The sequence below is a fragment of the Brienomyrus brachyistius genome, chromosome 14 (genome assembly GCF_023856365.1).
Source record: "Brienomyrus brachyistius isolate T26 chromosome 14, BBRACH_0.4, whole genome shotgun sequence".
NCBI classification, from domain to species: domain Eukaryota; kingdom Metazoa; phylum Chordata; class Actinopteri; order Osteoglossiformes; family Mormyridae; genus Brienomyrus; species Brienomyrus brachyistius.
This window is the reverse complement of record NC_064546.1, coordinates 3876510-3896351: the sequence shown is the minus strand read 5'-3', so window position 1 is coordinate 3896351 and position 19842 is coordinate 3876510. Positions and strand designations below refer to the sequence as shown.

The 19842-nt window shown below is 45.0% G+C and overlaps 1 protein-coding gene across 5 annotated transcripts in view; it reads left to right on the top strand.

Annotated features, from left to right (window-relative positions):
* Positions 1-19842, top strand: part of eml1 (EMAP like 1) — a 76590-nt gene that overhangs the window by 42088 nt on the left and 14660 nt on the right. For 3 of the 5 annotated variants that reach the window (XM_048974592.1, XM_048974593.1, XM_048974595.1), the window contains 9 exons: positions 182-311; positions 4389-4427; positions 6852-6986; positions 7143-7171; positions 9709-9735; positions 12203-12332; positions 14869-15018; positions 17888-17957; positions 19319-19429. In XM_048974592.1, the coding sequence (XP_048830549.1) occupies positions 182-311; positions 4389-4427; positions 6852-6986; positions 7143-7171; positions 9709-9735; positions 12203-12332; positions 14869-15018; positions 17888-17957; positions 19319-19429 (821 nt within the window). The remainder of the gene's footprint in view (positions 1-181; positions 312-4388; positions 4428-6851; positions 6987-7142; positions 7172-9708; positions 9736-12202; positions 12333-14868; positions 15019-17887; positions 17958-19318; positions 19430-19842) is intronic. The other 2 variants (XM_048974594.1, XM_048974596.1) reach the window with 2 other exon arrangements.

The following is a 19842-nucleotide window of genomic DNA, read 5'->3' as shown; positions in this document are numbered from 1 at the left end:
AGGGAGAATAATTTCATCTGTCTTGTAGCGGCAGCTGACACAGTTGTTCCTCGGGAAAGTGTCGTGTTTGTGACAGGGTGTCACTTTTCGACATGACGCATCCCCCCCCACCAGTTGAGTGGAGTGGGTTCTGGCTCCAGCTCTCTCTCACCCTCCAACTCTCTCTCCGTCTCCCCTGCAGCCAGGCCCCTGATACCGGCTTTACCCCTGCGGCCCACGGTCAACAACGGCACAGTCCTACCAAAGAAACCCAGCACATTGCCGTCCCCCTCAAACTCTCGGAAGGATGCTGCAGCACCAGCAACCAAGAGGTAAGGCACCGTCCTCCACGTTCAAGAAGGACCCATCGATGATATATATGTCCTGCCTGTTTGTGATGGGGACACCAGGAATTTGGGAGCTGTTTCTACTGCTGGGCCTGTTTGTGGTGTATCTGGGATGTACCGTTTACAGCTAACTGAAGCAGCAGTGGATGTGGTTAGTTTCTTTCAGTGTCCCAAAGCAAACCTCCCTATCCTCACTCCCCCCCCCCACCCCAAGACCAGCTGGCCCTTTGTGGACACTATAGCCGGTCTTTCATATTGGTGGCGTTCCTTAGTAGAGAGCGTGAAATAGGACAAGTAAATAGTTTTGATGTAGCTGACATACAGTACAGGCCAAAAGTTTGGACACACCTTCTCATTCAATGTGTTGTCTTTATTTTCATGACCATTTACATTGGTAGATTCTCACTGAAGACATCAAAACTATGAATGAACACATGTGGAGTTATGTACTGCTTTGCACACTTGCTAAACACCTCTGGGAACTCCTTCAAGACTGTTGGAAAACCATTTCAGGTGTCTACCTCTTGAAGCTCATCGAGAGAATGCCAAGAGTGTGCAAAGCAGTAATCAGAGCAAAGGGTGGCTATTTTGAAGAAACTAGAATATAAAACGTTTTCAGTAATGTCACCTTTTTTTGTTAAGTACATAACTCCACATGTATTCATTCATAGTTTTGATGCCTTCAGTGAGAATCTACCAATGTGAATGGTCATGAAAATAAAGAAAACACATTGAATGAGAAGGTGTGTTCAAACTTTTGGCCTGTACTGTACATCTGTTTGGGGAGTCGCATGGCCTAACTTTCAGCTTTGTCCTGTGCAAGGCGGGATCCATTGTCTTTCCTTGGTGCTTGAGTTTCCGTCTGTTAAAGGGTATAAACACTCATCAGAAGGGGTAGCAGTAAGAAAAGGCCCACAGCACGTCAACTGTGAGAAGGAGCAGCCGTTCTCCCCTTTGCAGAGAGCCACATGTTACCATGGTCACGGCCGCTTAGTTCTGTTGTCACCAGTGTTGGGTCCTGGATTGGTAGGAAACTGGGCAGTGTGAAACAAGACCTGGTTTGCTTTTTCGGTTGTCAGGCACAGTGTAGCACTTGAACGGACATTGTGAACAGCTGGTGCCCAGGCTAACAAAGCTGCTCACTGCAGAAGTGGTGAGGTCATTAACACTGGATGGAGGGTTTGCTAATTTGCAAAATGCACGGCTGCCTTTGGCTCTCCTATCTGTTTGTTTACTGGAATTAATCCAGCCCATTGTCCTAGTCACGCCCAGCAAAGCCACTCTGGCCTGGAGGCACTGTGCTGTTTAAGAATTCCTGTCCTTTTATTGTAATTACAATGAGCATCAATTCATTTTTATCATTTGTTAGCTGTTGAGCTCCTCTTATTCAGGCATTTGGTACATAATACCACCCATTGAAGACTTGAAATTTTGTAGCCAATTATAAATGGATTTTTTATCGAATAACTGAAGTGTTCAATTACAGTATTGAAATCCAAACCCCAGCGATCGGGAACCATTTGCTGTGACCACAGTCTGCTAGTTCTTACCTGACAGATGCAACACAACTCCCTGAAACATCTCGCTATTCCCCACAGTGTTATATATTTTTTATTTATCTTTATTTATTTATTGAAAGCATTTATTAATTTATGTGTTTGCAGGTCTCTCAAGGATAAGTTATAAAACATGTTTCTTCAGGTGTGTAACAGTCCATATACACTAAATCCTGGGCTAGTAAACCAAGGTTGAAGTTGAACTAGTTGCATGACCACTGTCTCTACTGAGTAATTACCTGCATGCACAGCTCACAAGGGGGTAAATGAAACAAAGGTTGCACTGACAACCCCATTTAATAGCTTTAATTATGCTCGTTGTAGTCGGTCGATTACAGATTGCTTATCCCGGGTCGTAGGAGTGTTGTCTCCTCCTTCTCAAGCTCACTGGGACCCTTGGAGAACTTGGATAAGCAGCCGCTTTATAGGGGAACGGTTATATCTATTATATCTGCTTCATGTCACGCCCCTGTTCCCTGCTGCTGGGCTGGAGTCATCAGTAGTAGATTAATGTTGACCATGTTGCTGGTCCCACAGAGCCATCGATTGTGATACTGACTAATTAAACCTGGAATCCATCACTGTAAAAAAATTGGCTCTACTTAGCCTAATAGCCCCTGTATTCCCTGCAGGTAATCAAACACCTGTACTTTGCAAATGTTTTTTTTTTCCCCTAACAACCGTGCGGGTGAACGATTTTAAGTCACATGTGGTAACTTCTGCTGAACAGTGCTGCATTAACGAAACACGGATGAGCCCGGAAACTGGTAATAATTAATGTACAGCTAAACATGAAAGTCCAATGGTCATTGCTGTTCAACAAATTTTAACCTGTATTGTCTTCAATATCATCATCGTCCTGATTCTGAAAACCAGCGCCCATCCAGAAACACACAATAAACAAAACAATTTTTTTTTTTGTTAAAGAATAGTGCCATAGTCAAATAGTCAGGAGACTAGCCAAGAGAAGAGATAGGGGTGGGTCACATGCCCACCTTTCTTGCATCTCATTGGTTCATTCAAGGGAAACAAAAGTAACATTTGAGGTTAGCAACTAACAATGAGTGCCGTACTGAACTTGATAAAGTGGCTCAGCAGCCTGATATCAGAGACGAACCTTCATCAGTCTTCTTCCTACTACCCACTGTCAGAAGCACAATGGCAGCATGTGCTTGCTATTTATTTTGTTGTTAAAGTGTCCTATGGTGATGGATGGGCACAGTTGCAGAGGACTGAGAAATGGACAGCTCCATACCTCCATCCAACCATCCAACTCAATGATGGCACTGAGGTAGGCTCAGGGATTTCAGAGCAGCATCATTTTGTAATTCTGCTATGAAGTATGGATTAATATTCGGGCTTTGAGGTGCCATAAATCCTCGCTTAGCCTTTAGGGGGAGCTTTGGAGCACCCTGTCATTTACTTATGTTCTCATTTTTCAGGATATGAAGGGTAGGCCACACTTAATGAATGCTCTTCCCACGTTAGCTGGACTGCTTATTTGGATCCAGCTTTATATGAAGGTTGAGCAGGGTAATCCTCCAACAGCTCAGCAGGGGAAGAACTGGGGTGTCGTGTAATTTCTAGCTAAGGGATATTATGGGTATCTATCATATATGAGTGGTCCTCTCATGTCCTTCATACCAGGTGCTCTGGACTGAGAACACCCCCCCCCACCACCACCACCACCCCAGTGTCTTCCCCTGCTAATCTAAAGCCCACTCTGATCCACGGAACCCTGCCGTGCTGTTTGGTTCTGGCCCATAATCCCCAGCAGCTGGTCAGCCCTCCATGGCTGGGAGGACTGTGGCATCAAGGAAGGCGGGCTAACAGACAAACTTCAGCCTGGAGGTTAAAGACGACTGAGAAGATGGTCACGCTTCCGGCCTAATCGCTTTTAAGAATGAAACGTGTGCCTCTAACCCCACGTGATTTTTTTCCTCTCTCCGAGATGCATTCTCAGACAGTGTTATAATGGCAGGGGGACAACAGTTATAGTACAAAGCATTACGTTCAATCAGATGCAAGACGCAATGAAGGGGAATGCAATTATGTAAATTGTTATGGTTTGAAAATGTAGATGTGCTTACGTTTGCAGCTTAGACGCGAGGTTCCTTGGCAGGGCAGCGGCTATTGCAGCTCGTTAGCCTGCTGTTTCTCAAACAAGGTCTCTTTCTCTGCAGATTGGGGCCAGCATCACAGAGAAACACAATGCATCCTTCTCTAAGTCACGCAACAATGGCAGGCGTGGCAGAAATACTTCTGTGCCTCTCTGTGCTAAAATTGTTTTACAGTATATTAGATTTTAGTTTCCAGCCCTGAAATTTCTTTGCTGCCTCGCTAATTTAAGAAAAGCTATTATAATAATATTACTCTGCAAACTCCTGTTTGCCATACAAAACCAATGGTCCATTGTGTTACGCGTTTAACTTGTCCTGTTCCTTCCACTGTTTGTCTCTCCTTGTCTTGCCCGTGTCACATGTCTGCCTTGTCCTGGTCCATCCAGTCTGTCCAGCTCACCCCAACTCTTCCGAGTGGCTCTCAGGTGAGGGCGCGGCCTTGGCTAAGGGTCCCGGTTATGACATCATTTCCTCTTTTGCTTCTCTGTCTGCCCTTGTGACCTGTCATGCTTCCAGTAACCTGCTGCATCCTTTTATATTGCGTATTGTTTTGTGTTGTGTTTTCGCTTTTAGACATTCCTTCTTTCAATTTGCGTAAGAAATTAGCCCCTGATGATGAGAGAGGAAATGACGCTTCTCTTCTAAAGCCTTGTTTCATACTCGCAAATGGGATTATAATGCATTGTTACAGGATGAGCTGCCCGTCCTCTCTGCACAGTGGATTTGATTTTCCACATTGACATGGCTCAGAGAATCAAAGCACACTTTTTTCCATGACTACACCTGGGATTTGAAAACAATTTTAAAAGCCTCTCTGCCGGTCATTTCAAGTGGGACCTTGACTCGTGATATGAGGCCACGGGCATAATCAAATTATGGTATCAAAAAAATTTCTCTGAGAGGCTGTCTCTTCTGGGGCATCAGCCCAGAAATGGCATCACATGAGGTCCACAGCATCAGCAGGAGAAATTCAGCTTGACTGAAGTGATTGTAATTGATTGTAATTGAAAATCTCACCCCACGCTTCTAACTCAGCATAATGGCTAAAGGAGGGGTTCGTTCTCTCACAGGCCCAATGTGCTCTTTCTGTTTTGTTATGTTTGCAAGGCTTTGACTGAAGTCCAGGTGAACCGGTGGCTCTGGTTTGCTGGATGTGCACGGCTGTGTGAGCGCTGCGTGATGGGGCCCCCTCCCCTCCGGGGAGAATCCTGCCGTATGCGGTCCGTTTCCCAGATCGGCTCTGGAATCGGCACAGCCTTAATTGGATGAGCGCTGGCTGAGAACGGGCGGGCGGACTCCTCACTAGGAGCCACGGAATTGACTTTTGCCGGATTGAATTAGCATTCGGAAAATTGAAGGGTGAACGAGAGGGCAGGGCCAAATTTCCTATATGATTCAGCAATTTAAACATTTTGATTATAAAATAATGGGAGGAAATGAGAAGGGAAAATGGATCAGCGTCCAGCTGTAGAGCTGCTGTTTAAGTTGGGATTGTGAGTAAATAAGTCTCCTATTACCATATAGCCATCTGGCTGTGGGAGTAGCCCCTCTTTCCTCGCTCTTTCTGCCAGCTCTCTCTGCCGCGGTGCACCGGGCCGGTGAAGGGAAAAGCCCCCACCATGTTCTCCAGCCAGCCTGTATATTTAACATCTCCCTAGGTGTTGATTAACTCCTGCCCCGACCACGGCACCCTAACACATGCCATCTGAACCAGCAGCAGACCCACACGGCATTTTAAGAGGATAACCTCCCTGGCTAATGGCGGACCGGCATGGGTTGATGCCCCCGCCAGCCTGCGTTAGGCTGTCGTCTGGTCCCCAGCCAGCTGCTGACGGGGCTGCTGCTTTTCTCCATGAACTCTAAAGGAGATGCTAGCATTTTCAGAATAACTCAAAAAGCAAATAAAATATTTTCCCGCCGGTGTTGGTGACCCATCCTCACATTCCCATTCATTTCCACTGTTCAGTTTGTAAATGTTGAAGCAGAACGCTGCTTATCTTTCACATTGCTTAGGAGGGTGTGGAATTTACCCAAGCAGCCTGTGTCTATCACTGTAAATCCATTTCCTCTGGATGAGACAAATGTTTATGCTGGGAAATTTTCCAGATCAGGTGGACAACACAGTTCATCAAAAGAACAGGGCTATTTTCTTTATGTTGCTTGGGATGTGGGCTTTGCACTTTTCCATTTGTTACCAGAGGAAAGATTCAATTTCAGCACCTGTGGGACCTTAAATGGCCTGTGTTGTCAGAATCAGAATGAGATTTATTGGCCGAGCATCTCACACAAGGAATTTGGTTCCAGCCGATGGTGTCTTTCAAGTTATGAAGAAAATGAACATATAATTTACAGTCAATACACAATATACAAACAATACATGGATTATATACCAGATAAGTAATACATACATACTTGAAGGACAAACAACAATAATGAGCAACACACATGGGAACGATTGTGGTGTTTGACCATTGAACACGATAGGAAAGTCCACAGAAGGAGAACTAAAAGTAACATACATGATGTTCTGTGTTTAAGAAAGTTTATAGGTATTCAGCTGCAGTATGATGAAAAAAGGTGCTTGGCAGGATGTCAGCATATCCAGTTGTAGTTAGTGCATCTCGGATCAGTCCTGGGACCCATAGTATAGAATACACAATAATTACTCTCGGAATCAATATATGCTTTAGATAGTATTGTGGAGTATGAGCAAAGCACATGTAACAATGAAGGGTTCATCCTTCTTCTAGCCTCGGTGTTCCATCCCCCAGCCTCATGGTGACATTACTTGTATGTGAGTTATATGTTGGCGGCTGGTGATCTCATGGAGGTATTATGGTTTCTCCCAGCACTGTGAAGAGAACCAGCTCCACCGAGCGCATGGGCACCTTGACACGCAAGGAGAGCACCGGCGATGCCAAGAGCAGCCGCACGCGCGCCGGCTCCACAGGCAGCAACTCCAGCGGCAAGCGGACCAGCGAGAGGTAGGAGCCAGCCCAGCTTACTCCTGCAGGAGAACGGGCTGCACTTTCATATGCAGGATTGCGCGAAACCTTATGAAACTCACTGCACTTTTTGAATGATTTGAGAATGGCACCCCGTCCCCGCTATGTGACTGTCTGTTTTCCTTCCTGCCGCAGCAAACCGAAGGAGCCCGTGTTCAGCGCAGGTAAGCACATGGCCCAGCAGTGCAAGCCCCCCCCCCCCCTCCTTCACGCGCTGTAATGCTCTGTCGCTAGTGTCTCGCTCATTCCGCAAACCACTGCTCCCAATTTTCATTTCCTTTCTTCGCTTCAGTTGTTTTTTCTCTGTTGCCGTCTGTTTTCACATCGCTTCCCTTTATCCAGAAAGGTGTCAGAAGCAAGTCTGCTCTCATTCGCAAATTCATCAAAACCCACCCCACTGCGGGAAGCCAGTTGATGTTATTGATTAGCAATGAAATGAATCTGCTTGCTTAATTTTATTGGTAAGCCTTTAAGGGAATCCGTACTTAATTGTAAGGGTGGGGCTGGGTGTGTGCGTTGGTGGGGGTGTTACTGCTTAAGGCTACAAGGCATATGGTATATTCTGCTGAGACCTCACAATAAACCACTTGCATTAATCACCCCTTGGTTGCCTGCCTTGTAAAATCAATGGGTTCCTGCAGGCCAGGGAGTTTAAATAAGCAGCACAAGCTCTCGTTTTGGTTTTCCCCAATAAATATGTAAATCATCCACAAGACCACCCCCCAAAGCTGAGATTAAGCTGCTGATCTTCAAAATGAATAAACTTAAGCATTCCGTGACCCGAGATAACCCCTTAAAACCCACCCTAGATAATACTGTCCTTATTATAAATGAACATAATGGACAGAAGAATAAGAAACAAAAGCAATAAAAAGTAATCAGTAGCTGACAATGTGTCCAGCTAATGTGAAGTGACATCAAAACGGCAGATAAAAAGGGCAATCAGCTCTGTTCAAGCGTATTAGCTCTAAATCCGGCCAAAAGCTGTGATTTTGCCATGGCTACTACAGTCTGTTATTCCATTTGCTAACACTTCACTGTAACTGCACCTTCATAATGCCTTCATAAAGCATTCACAGAACATTCAGTGCACCTTCATAATGGCTTCATAAAGCATTCATTGAACATTAATAAGCAGTGTCTAAGTATACCGTAACATCCTAACATACCTTAACAGCTTTAATATGCATTAATAATGAACATTATACGATTATAATATTTGTTATTATTATATAGTATTTCTTAACGTAGAGTAAAGCTATTAAGGTATGTTACGATGTTACGGTATAGTTTCATGCTGCTTATGAATGCTTTATGAATGCATTATGAAGGTACACTGAATGTTCTGTGAATGCATTATTAAGGCATATGAAGGTGCTGTTGTAAAAGTGATCCTTCTATTTAGCAGTGACTGTGCCTTTAAATGTTTCTAAGGGGATAGATCCTTAAGCCTGTACTTAGCTGATGCTGATCTGTCTGGGACGTAACACAGACACCAGCAGCTCATCACATCTAACTGTGGCGGGTATTTAAGTCACGTGCTGGCGGACCAGAGACCCGCATGGGGATATCATAGCTGTGATAATGCGAGCAGGGAGAATGTTGACATTTATCTTCCGTTTGGGCCTCTCTTGCGTTGAGGGAGTTATTACCTGGTATTTACCTAAAATAAATTACCATAGTTTCATGTTAATTATGTTAGTGTTGCAAAATAATGAATGGGGCAGCAGATGATCGATGTGTGGGTTCAAATTTGTCTGAACGCGAAGGAAGAGGCTGGAGTTTGAAGCCATCCCCGGGTGAGAGAGGTGCTGGTAGGCAGGGTTGTGATATTTGGGATATAGCTTGGAGGTGCCAGAATGTACAGGCTCAGAATTTTCCATGAAAAATGGGAGATAACATTTATGGCATCCGTCCCTTCATCATAGCTTTGGGGGAGCGGATCCCCAGCCCCTCGTTGGTAAATGTGCACCAGTCTGGCATGCTTTATAAAAGGGGAGGCGGGGGGTGGCTGAGACTGGAGCAGCACCCCTCCCCCGGTTTGTGGGGGGACAGCAAAGGGCTGAGCTTTGTTTCAGTCCTTTTGAAAAGTGGTATCCAGGGCTCAGGATTTGCCCAGCCTTCGCTTCATGCTCTGTTCTCCACGAAGACGAGGAGCATTGAAGTGGAAGATCTTAACCAGGAGAGACGCTGTCGCTGGTGCCGAAGAGGAAAAAACCACAGCTACAGCAGGAGGGGTGCAGAGAGGGGGGGGAGCCATTTACATACACACACTCCTTCCTGTAGAAATAGGACAGTCATGACAGGCTTAACAGACAGCTTATGAGGAGCCTGAGAAACTCATAGGCCGTGCTTATTCTGTCATTTCATGGATTAAATGACTGAATTTAGAATGTAGCAAGTGAGTAGGATAGGTGATTAGAATCCCTGAGTCATCGCCTGGAGTCCTTGTTAAGAGTCAGGGATTGTGGCCTTGGGTGTGGAGGACGCCGATGACAGCTTCAGCATAGTCTGCAGGAAAATAAGCTGAACACTGACCTCCCGAGGGAGGATCACAGCTGTATCGGTGCTCAAGATCCTCTGGGGAGACAAACGGGGGGGGGGGACAGCCCCCACAGGCTCAGCTGGTTCCGGGCTCGATTCGGTACCATTTCCACATACTCACGTGGTCTTCTGTGTCTGTCCCCTGTGACCACGCAAGGGATGCGGCGAGTGACGCACTGCACAGGTAGGCCCGGCGACTCCATGCTGTCTGGGTGCCATGTGCTATGCAAGCAGGCTGCCTTGTCTGCCACGCCTAACCTAACCACCGGCTTGCTGACAGGTCGAGAGATGTAGCCTCTTGTGGGCACGCAGTCACCTTCACGCATGTTGGACAGACAGGGGCACCCTTCTGCCCCTCTCAACTCTTTTAGAGAGTCACAGGGTCACATGAAGAGCTGCCATGGCCACATGGGTTTGGGTTGGACTGAATGGGGTGGAGTGGTAAAGCATGCGTGTGTCATCATCTCCAGCACGAGCCCCCTTTGGAGTAATATCCAGGTTTTAACCTGCACTGTGCACCATCAATACAATTACAGGATGGAAAATAACATACAGCATAAAGAACGACCATGAAAGTGCTAGTAGTAAACAATGTAGGCATTTTCAGGTGCTTCCTGATCTATGGAAAGCTTAAATCATACTGGTTTTTATGGGTTATCCATGAATTTTTATGGATTGTCGAGGCTAGCTATGATTGACGTTAGCCACGCTTTCGGTTGATGTTCGCTAGCTGGTTATACCAGAGGGGTACCGCCACCTTCAATATGCTCATTTTCTCCCAGATCCGACACACTTTTGTCCTGTTCGCCACAGGATTTCCACAGAGCCCCAAGACGTTCATTTGGTTGCTTATTAAATTGCCCTGGCTTTCATAGCTTCAGGGTAAAGGAAAAGAGACATTCTTAAGCTTTTCTCATGGACTTCATTGAAAGATGGATCTCTTTTCGGCTGATGAGCGTGCACAAATTAATTTTTTTTCTGGGAACTTTTTTTTTTTCCAGCAGTTACTTCTTGCACTGTTCCCAGTTTCTCCCACTTTGTTTTTACAGGCACTGTGAAATAGGTATATTTGAAACTATATTAAAGCAGACTGAACATGCAACTCAGACTGAACAAATTTACCATGCTGTCATTTTGGATTAGGAAAGAGAAACATCAGCTTCGAAGGAGAGATAAGGCAGGACTGAAACATGCTCATTTCAAGCTGACTTAACCACGTTAGAGTCCATTGTCAGCACTGCGGATCTAATCTGACATTTCTGTAGTTCTGCTGCTGGAAGCAGACTTGAGCAGCAAAAGATCCCAGCATCAGTGTCCTTTAGACGAAGATCGTGAAATTATGAGGGCAGAGGAGTAATTTGGGGGAAGTCGGGAGTATCTGATCATTCGCAAGCCCGGCTTTGTAGCGTATAAACCCTGTTCCATCCCCAGTATAATTAGATCACAGAAGTGAGATTTAGTGTCTTTCGCAGTTACAGTTCCAGAATTTTCCTTCTCTTCTTTGTAACCAGTAGCTTGTCCTTGCCCGGTGCTGTGCCCGCCTGGCCTAGCTTCTGCGTAGTGCTTGAGAAGGGGAGAATCCTTTGCATTTGGCCATGATTTTACTGTGGTCTAACTGGCTCACCCCTCCCCCCATCTGCCTCTCCCGACCCCACCGGCCCTCTGCCACACTCTGCCTAGTAACCATGCAGATATATCTGGACCATCCAGCAAATCGCACCAGATCTTCGGAGGCCCTCACGTCCCACACGGCGCCGCTGCCCGCCCCTGCTCTGACCGCGAATCCAGAGTCCAACAGGACGCCCCAGCCTGGGCTCTTCATGGCCTCTGCTCTCGTCCTGCCCTTCAGAACCCCCCCTGCCCAGGCCCCATCTACCCCTTCGGGGGCTCCCGCTGACAAAAGCCCGATCAAATCCCCCAACCAGTACTTACAGATCTGTTATTAAACTGGAGCTCATGGGAGCGATGGTGTGATCATTGTGTTTTGTCAGTCACAGGCCTGGTTTGTCCCACTTCTAGACAGAAGGAAACCATGCAGCGATTCCAGTGCACAGTAACCCCACCCACTATCAAATTTAAGGCTTACATATATAAAATTATGTGTATAAATATTATGTATATAAATAGAATATATACATTGTGTTTTGGAATGCTAAATAGCTGTTTTGTTACTGGTGTTTCTTCCTGCATGCTTGTCCTCTGCATGATAACCTGTATCACACTTAGTTTCTGCCACTGTTTGGGTTATTGTGTGTTGATGCTTGATTTGTTTTTGATTGGTCTCTTCCTCATTTTCCAACGTGAGCCTTGTTTGTGTGCTCTCATCCTCCTCCTCCGTTCCATCCTGTATGTTCCATTCCTCCTGTGTACTTTCCTTTTCCTCCTGTGTACTCTTTTCTTCTTCCTCCTCCCTCTTTTTTTGCTCACTGGGAGATCTTGCCTCTTCATTCATCTCACCTTGTCATTTAGCCTCTTAACTCCAGCCTGTAACGTGAAAGGCTTTTTAATAAAATCGACTGAAATTCTCCACCTTGACATTGGCTAAGCTGTCCTTTATCCTCCGTGTCATACGTTCATGTATCTTTTCCAGCACACTCACAGTCCTGAGCCCTGTGGGACTGTGTTCTGAAGCTCTCTGTTCCCTTTTTTAGAGGAAGGCTATGTGAAAATGTATCTGAAGGGCCGCCCCGTCACCATGTACATGCCCAAAGACCAGGTGGAAACCTACTGCCTGGAGACAAAGTCAGAGCTTCCATCGAAGAAGCTGAAATTGGATTGGGTGTATCCTTTCCTGTTAGGCTGGGGGGGGCAGTTCTCTCACTCACCTCACATGCATCATCATCATCAGCAGCACTGTTGAAGCCATGCAGTTTCCGAAAACCACAGAGGTTTGTACTGTTTTTTCTTACTGTTTCCCTTCCATGGACACCTCCCGTTGCCCAAAATGGTTCTCAGAAAAGCTGACAGAAATGACCCATGCCAAACGCTGCTCTTTCCAGTTCATTTTATATTTTGTTTCTTCTTCATTTTTTTGATGTGATGGCTTTCTGAAGCTGCCCGCAACGCCTCAGAGGCTCTGGTAGATAAACACAAAGCCGGCGACGGCGTGTGATTTTCCCAGATGTATTTTGGAACACACCGAATCACCGCGACTTTGATCACCGCGGGCATGTGTGTGTTTGGTTCGGTTCATTATTGTGTCACTCAAATGGAAAATTCCATTCAGGAAGCACAGAATTGTTTTTGTAGTATTTTTATACAGGTTTGAAATGGCCTTTTTCCATCTGTGACTTTAATACCGAACAGTACTGAGCCTGAGTGGAATCAGTCATTTTAATACACAGCGGCTGTTTAATTAGGCTGCCGTCAAGGTCTACTGCTCCATTCTATGTTTTATTATGTGTTAGTCAGATAGAACAGAACCCGTGCTCATTTTTACAGCCAAAATCCTCCTTATCAAAATCGGTCAAACATTTTTTGATAAGTGAAAAGAATGACTGGCAAAATTATTATTCTGCATGAACACAAAAGTGCAGATCTTACGTATCTAGTTGGAATGTCTCTTGTGTCTCAGTCCTGTGTCTCACCTGTATATTGGTAGAAATGGACACACTACTTCTGAATTGCTGATGCCTGTGATGCATCCCTCCCTGTAACCAAAATGAGGACATAATCGAATTTCCCACAATATAAAATTAGCTCTAAACCAAACTGAGATGTTCTGAAACCGGCATGGTGTTTTCCGGGGGCTGATATTGTCGTCGTTCGCCACTCAGCCTTCCCGCTCACCGTAATCCCAGACTCAAGCTCACTCACAGAATTGGAATTGGATTCACATTCCTCCGAGATTGCGTACCTACTGAATATTTATTAAATTTGATCTGGTCCCTGACCTCGTCTGCCAGCGAAGGAAATTGCCGAATTACCAAAAAAAAAACATGCTGATATATTTTGATTTATCTAATTCCATGGTGTTTTTCAAGCCCCACAAGATTTTGTGCAAGAAGCAACCCAAAGAACATCTTTTTCCACAAATTGTTCAGTACAAATTATTCAGGCCCCAACAACCCAGCCCTGTCCTTGGGGCCTCCCAGACGGTCCACGTTTTCGCTCCCGGTAAAATGGGTTCTGCACTGAACATCCTCTAGGTTTCAGTGCTTTCTGTTTTAGGTTCCAGTAAGAGGACAGACAGAAGGCTCCCCTGTCACCATATTTATAGATGGCAGACCACCCTGTTAGTCTAAAGCATAGCAGGCATATACGGCAAATAAACAATATACAAGATATACATAAAAATCCATATTTAGAAATTTTTTAATAAATTTATATAGGCTGGATATATTTTTATATAATATATACATACACACACTGAATATATTCTTGTGTCATTTGTATTTATGTCTTTAAGTATCAATAAATGTACCTGTAATCTGTTACATTTATTGAGAAAAAAAATATGTAATTAAATTACAGTTTCTAATCATCATGTTGGTGATTACAAAGGGGTTACATGAATATATTCTTTTCAGTAAAAAAAATCTTGTATGTAAAATATTACATTCTTGTCATTCTTTGCATCTTTTCGCTGTTTAGAAACACGGCCTTTTGACACGTTTCCTGACAACGCAGGTCAGCAAAGCTGCTAGGACATTTTAGCTTTATTGCTCTGTTTAAAACATTTGTTAGAAAAGTATTCAAAACATGATCAAATATAATAAGTTACATTACTTTTGTCATGCCCGGCTCGTCCGCTCCTCGTGTGTGCCACGCCCCCTGATTACCCACGTGTGTTTCCCGGATTGTACCCAGCTGTGTCCGTTTGCTTTCAATTAGTCTTGTGTATTTAAGTCCTGGTCTTACCTGTTTGCCTTGTCTGTCATTGATGTTAGTTGGCGTTACATGTCCCATGCTCCCTGTCCTTATTAAATCCCTGGTTTACCCCGACTTCCGCCTGTCTGCCTGCTTCCTACCCGTTCGCCTCGCACGATCGCCGCTTTGTTCGCCAGCGATCGTGACAACTTTGATGAAGTAATGGAAATAGTTACATTACTTTTAAATTTTGTAACGGGGTAATTCCAGATCTGCAACCTGTTACATTTCATGTTACATCACTGATTGTTATGAACTCCATGTTTGGCACGGAACCATAAAAAAAGATCTTATTTAAAGTAACCTCTGAGTTCTGATATAAATAGGAAGAAGATGTGTATCATTGTTATATGAATATAGAGTTGTTTAAATAAGGAATGTAAGTAGTTATTTGTCACCAGAGGGCCTTGTCCTCCAGCAGCTGCTACGTTCCTTGACCCTAACCTAGCTATGGGTACCGTGGGCGTGACTGCCGCTCCAACCTCTACCTGCTGCCCACGGGAGAGACGGTCTACTTCATCGCCTCAGTGGTGGTGCTCTACAATGTGGACGAGCAGCTCCAGCGCCATTACACTGGTCACACCGATGACGTCAAGTGGTAAGAAGGGTCAGGGGTCGTGAGCGAAGGGCTGGAGGGCGGGTGGGGGGGGGGGGGGGTGAGCGGGGTCACCTGACATCACTGTTCAAGGATATCATCTCATACCGCTAATATTTATTCACTAAGGACATACATACAGTAGTGGTTTTGTGTACAAAGATCAACAAAAAGTAATTCATAATTCATTACCCAGTTACAGCAATTTATGGCTGTAGCAAGCATAAAATTCGATGCACTCATACTCTGATCAAACAGCATAATCAAGGGACCCAATTAAATGGTTTTAGAGGAGCTGTTAATATCGCTTATAGCTGTTAACACGTCGGAAAGCTGGAGAGACATTCCTCGCTTTTCTCTTGTGGAGCAGGATTTTCAGAAGTCAAGCTAATGAAGAAGGCTGGTGGATATCTGGCTCACGCGTAGCTCATATTGTGTTAGTTATTTAAGGTCATGGAGCTCAAAACATTGATTATACACTTTATGGCAGAACTTCAAAGGGTTCCTTGCATTAAAATTAGATAAGGGAGAAGATGGGTGGGGAAGAAAGGCAATTTAGGGCAGCGCCCCACCCTACCCCCTCATTTCTGGATCTCTTTCAACCTCCTGTCTTTTTTTCCTCTATCTCTCTCTGTCTGTCTCTCTCTCTCACTCACTCACTCTTTCGTTTTTTTGTTCCACCCACATCTCCAAGGCTTCTGCTCGCATGTGATCACAGTATGTTAAAGCTCTTCACAAAGAGTCCTTCTGCCCTCGTTCGTTTCTCTTCTCCACAAGCTCCCTGCCTGCATGAGACAGACCTGCTTCTGAGACCCAGCCTCCTCATTGGCTGGGAGCAGTTAGGGTGGGATGGAATGGCTGGCTGGTGTGCCTCCCCAACCTAGGCTCTTACTTTGTTGGATACGTACATGCTTAAGAAAAAAACAAACAGCTACGAATATGCAGGCCTTTGTCAGCAAAGAAACCAGTTTCGGTGGCCTTATGTACTCTGTAGCCTGTCTGCTGGTGGATGGTGGTCTGCAGAGACCAGAGGTGGAAGCTTCAGGTCTAGAAAGAAAAAATCCAGATTAAGATTTTTTTCAACCAACCAGTTGAGAATAAAGAGTCACAGTCACAGAGAACTCAACTGGTTGGCTGAAACAAAATCTTAATCTGGATTTTTACTTTCTGGACCTGAACCATGGGCATCATTAAATCCAATCACTGGGGGCTCCAGGTAAACTTGACTTAATCCCTCATCTTTTCAATAGATAGAAACTCCACTGACATGAACTATGCACCACTGGTAGAGACCAGAAAATCTAATCACATGACCCATTTTTGTGTGTTACTGTCTTCTATCTGCAGTACATCAGTCGTCCATGTGCTATAATCTGTACATGTGTGTGCCGGTGGTTTTTAGGTAATTTTAATGCTTCGTTTTTTATATGCATTATACTCTGAAAGCCAATGCTTCAGTGCTTAATTGCTACATTTATGTTTGGAACTGATATCTAAATCCTTGTTGGTAATTTATTGGATTATTGTTACACTGATGACTGATGCTTTAATGTTAAATGGCTTAATTTTCATTATGCCCTTTCAGTTAATGCTTTAGTGCTAAATTACTGGATTTCTGCTATGAGCTGGTATCAAAACCATTAACGTGAAATTGCGTGTGGGATCATTCACTTTAGTCTAATAGCCTCGATTTATTTACAGTCGTAGATGAAAAACAACGACAGCACTGGCATCTTTAAAAGATGCACAATCCAGCTTTTGCAAATCACTTAATATAATTTAAGTCTTTGTAAAGGAATATGAAAGGCTAATTTAATAGTTTTGAACCCTGTGTCAAGAGTAATGTAGTAAAGATGGCTCCAAGGGTCTGTCTGCCATTCATCCATCCATCCATCCATCCATCCATCCATCCATCCATGCACCCACCCATTCGTTCGAAGTCCCAGTGTCACCATAGGCAGGCTTCACTGCCCAGTGTCCCACGCTGTGACAACCGTCTGCCCCGGTTTCAGATCGGGGATTTGGCCCAAGCAGCAGTGGCGGGTTCAGGGTTTGATGACCTGACCTTATAACGAAGGTGGGAATAATTAGGTCTGAGTCACCCACACGCCAGGCTGCAGGGTCACTCCTGCTCATTCTAGCGACCCCTTCCCTGGCCCCCCAGCTGTGCTCTTATCATCTTAGTACACCTCACACTTTTTGATGGACTTCGCTGGTGTGTCACTGAGCTAGAACAAAGCAGTGTGTGTCAGTGTGTGTGTGTGTGCATGTGTGTGTGTGTCTGTGTGTGTGGGCTTTGATGCCTTTGTTAGGACAGGTCTTGAGGAGTTGTCCACACAGCAGTAGAGACACCTAAAAACAAATGACATGCCATTAAAACAAATGCCTGATTTAATTTTTACAGCTGCAAAAGTGAAATCTAATGTGTATGTGTGTGTCTGTTTATGTGTGTGCATGTTTGTATGTGTGTGTGTGCGCACGTGTGCACGTGTGTGTGTGTGGTCAAAGTGTACTAAGGTAGACCAAATGTCCTCACAACGTGATGAATACCGGTATTTTTTTTAACCTTATGGAGTACAACTCTTTAAGTTTCCTGTTAGCATTAGCATTTTCCCATGGAAATGAATGAGTGGTCCCCAAAAAGATAAGATTATACGACTGTGTGTGTGTGTGTGTGTGTGTGTGTGTGTGAAGGTGCATTTATGTGTAGCAACAATACCTTGGTAGAACATATGCTCCAACCCTGCCTTTGCAATAACTAGCAGCATGAAATGTACATATAGAGAGCTCCAGGTGATTGTCCCACGGTAGCATCGTTTTCTTGATTTTTTTTATGCATTTCTTGACTTCTTCCTCTCCATGTCATTTGCAGCCTGGCCGTCCACCCTGACAAAATCACCATAGCGACAGGGCAAGTGGCTGGCACCTCCGCCGATGGCAAAGTAAGCAGCACTTCCTGCATGACTGTCCTGCATAAGGGTCTATGACCCATTCCACGGTGACACCTCAGGGCCAAGTACTTCCGGAGCATCGCCAATGACCTTGACAACCTTGCCTGGCACCAAAACTAGTCCCTGCATGATCGTGAAACTTTTAGGCCTCCTCATTGGTGTTGGCCGTGCTTACCCAGCATGCTCTTTGCCCCCTCAGTTACAGCCAGCTTATAATGCGTACCCGCCGTGACAGATTGGAAGCAGGTGATGAAGAAGACACGCGCTTGGAAGCTGTCGCTTCAATGCCGCTAATCTGATTCCAGGTCATTCTTGCTACCCTGCTGGAATGCGGGCGCGTGTGGTAATACGAGATAATTGAATCAGCAGGCGGCTTGCTTGCATTTCCTGCACTTTTGCCTGCGTCTCCTGCAGTGTCTTATGGAGTGGATGTGGCTCTTGTGTCCATGAAACCAGAATTTTTGTAAAACGCAGGGGACTGAAGCATTGCCATCGCCGCTGAAGCATATCCAATATTCATGTGTCCCTGGTCCTGTGGGCTGGGGACATAGTCGGTGAGACGCATTTTAAACAGGGCACTATATTAGTTGCTGCCTTGCTTTGGCCTTTTTTGTTTGATATTAATGCTGTCTGATATTAATGCTGAGTCTGATATTAATGCTGAGTCTGGTATTGCTGAGTCTGATATTAATGCTGAGTCTGATATTGCTGAGTCTGATATTAATGCTGAGTCTGATATTAATGCTGAGTCTGATATTGCTGAGTCTGATATTGCTGAGTCTGATATTAATGCTGAGTCTGATATTAATGCTGAGTCTGATATTAATGCTGAGTCTGACATTAATGCTGAGTCTGATATTAATGCTGAGTCTGACATTAATGCTAAGTCTGACATTAATGCTGAGTCTGATATTAATGCTGAGTCTGACATTAATGCTGAGATATCTACCTAAATTGGTAAACAGATCAAACTATAGTAGGAAAAAGCATCTCACTTGTCAGGATTCTGCCGTATGTTTTTTTTTTATATCATTTCTGTTAATAGTAGTTATGAAACACACACGCTCTTGACAGTTTCTGCATTTCTTATGGGAAGATCTGTGATGTGCGTTTGTGCCTAATCCCGCATGGAACATATGGAATTGTCCATAGCCATAAAACACAGATGCCATCTGCTTTCCTGTAGCCTGTGTGTTTAATAGGAATCCAGGCTGCTGATCCAAGCGTAAAACTGAACGACTTAGAGAACATAATCCACATGTGATATTGTGGGATAAAGAGGGCAGCTTCCCGCTTTGGATCTGAATGTCAGGAGTGGTGTCCGGCTGACTCTCTCGGCTCTTCCCGGACAGCAGTTGCCCCCCCACGTGCGGGTGTGGGATTCGGTGAGCCTGAACACGCTCCACGTCCTTGGCTCCGGCTTCTTCGACCGCGCCCTGGCCTGCCTCTCCTTCTCCAAGTCGGTAAGCCTCCCACACTTAATCACTGAAATCTCATCCTTGGGACTGAGACATGAACCCCTATGTTTCTCGGTGCCATTTGACATTCAGGGTGGTTCACTCTGTTCTCGCACCTCCTGGTTTCGGGGGGTTTGTAACCCTTCCCGGTTCTGTGTGGGTACTCCGGTTCCCTCCTTAAATTATGCTGTCTGTATGTGTCCCCTGTGATGGACTACCATCCCATACAAGGTGTTTCACTGTTCAGCTGTAATAGATAAGTACAGAAGATGGATATCTTGTCACATTTAAGTTACACTTTACTCTTTGCTTAAAGATAACATCTGAGGTTTTGCTGAAGTGTTGCGATAACCCAGAAGAGTCAAGGTTACATGAGTGACAAACGAGTGTGTTTCTGTGGCCACTCCACGTGCCCGCTG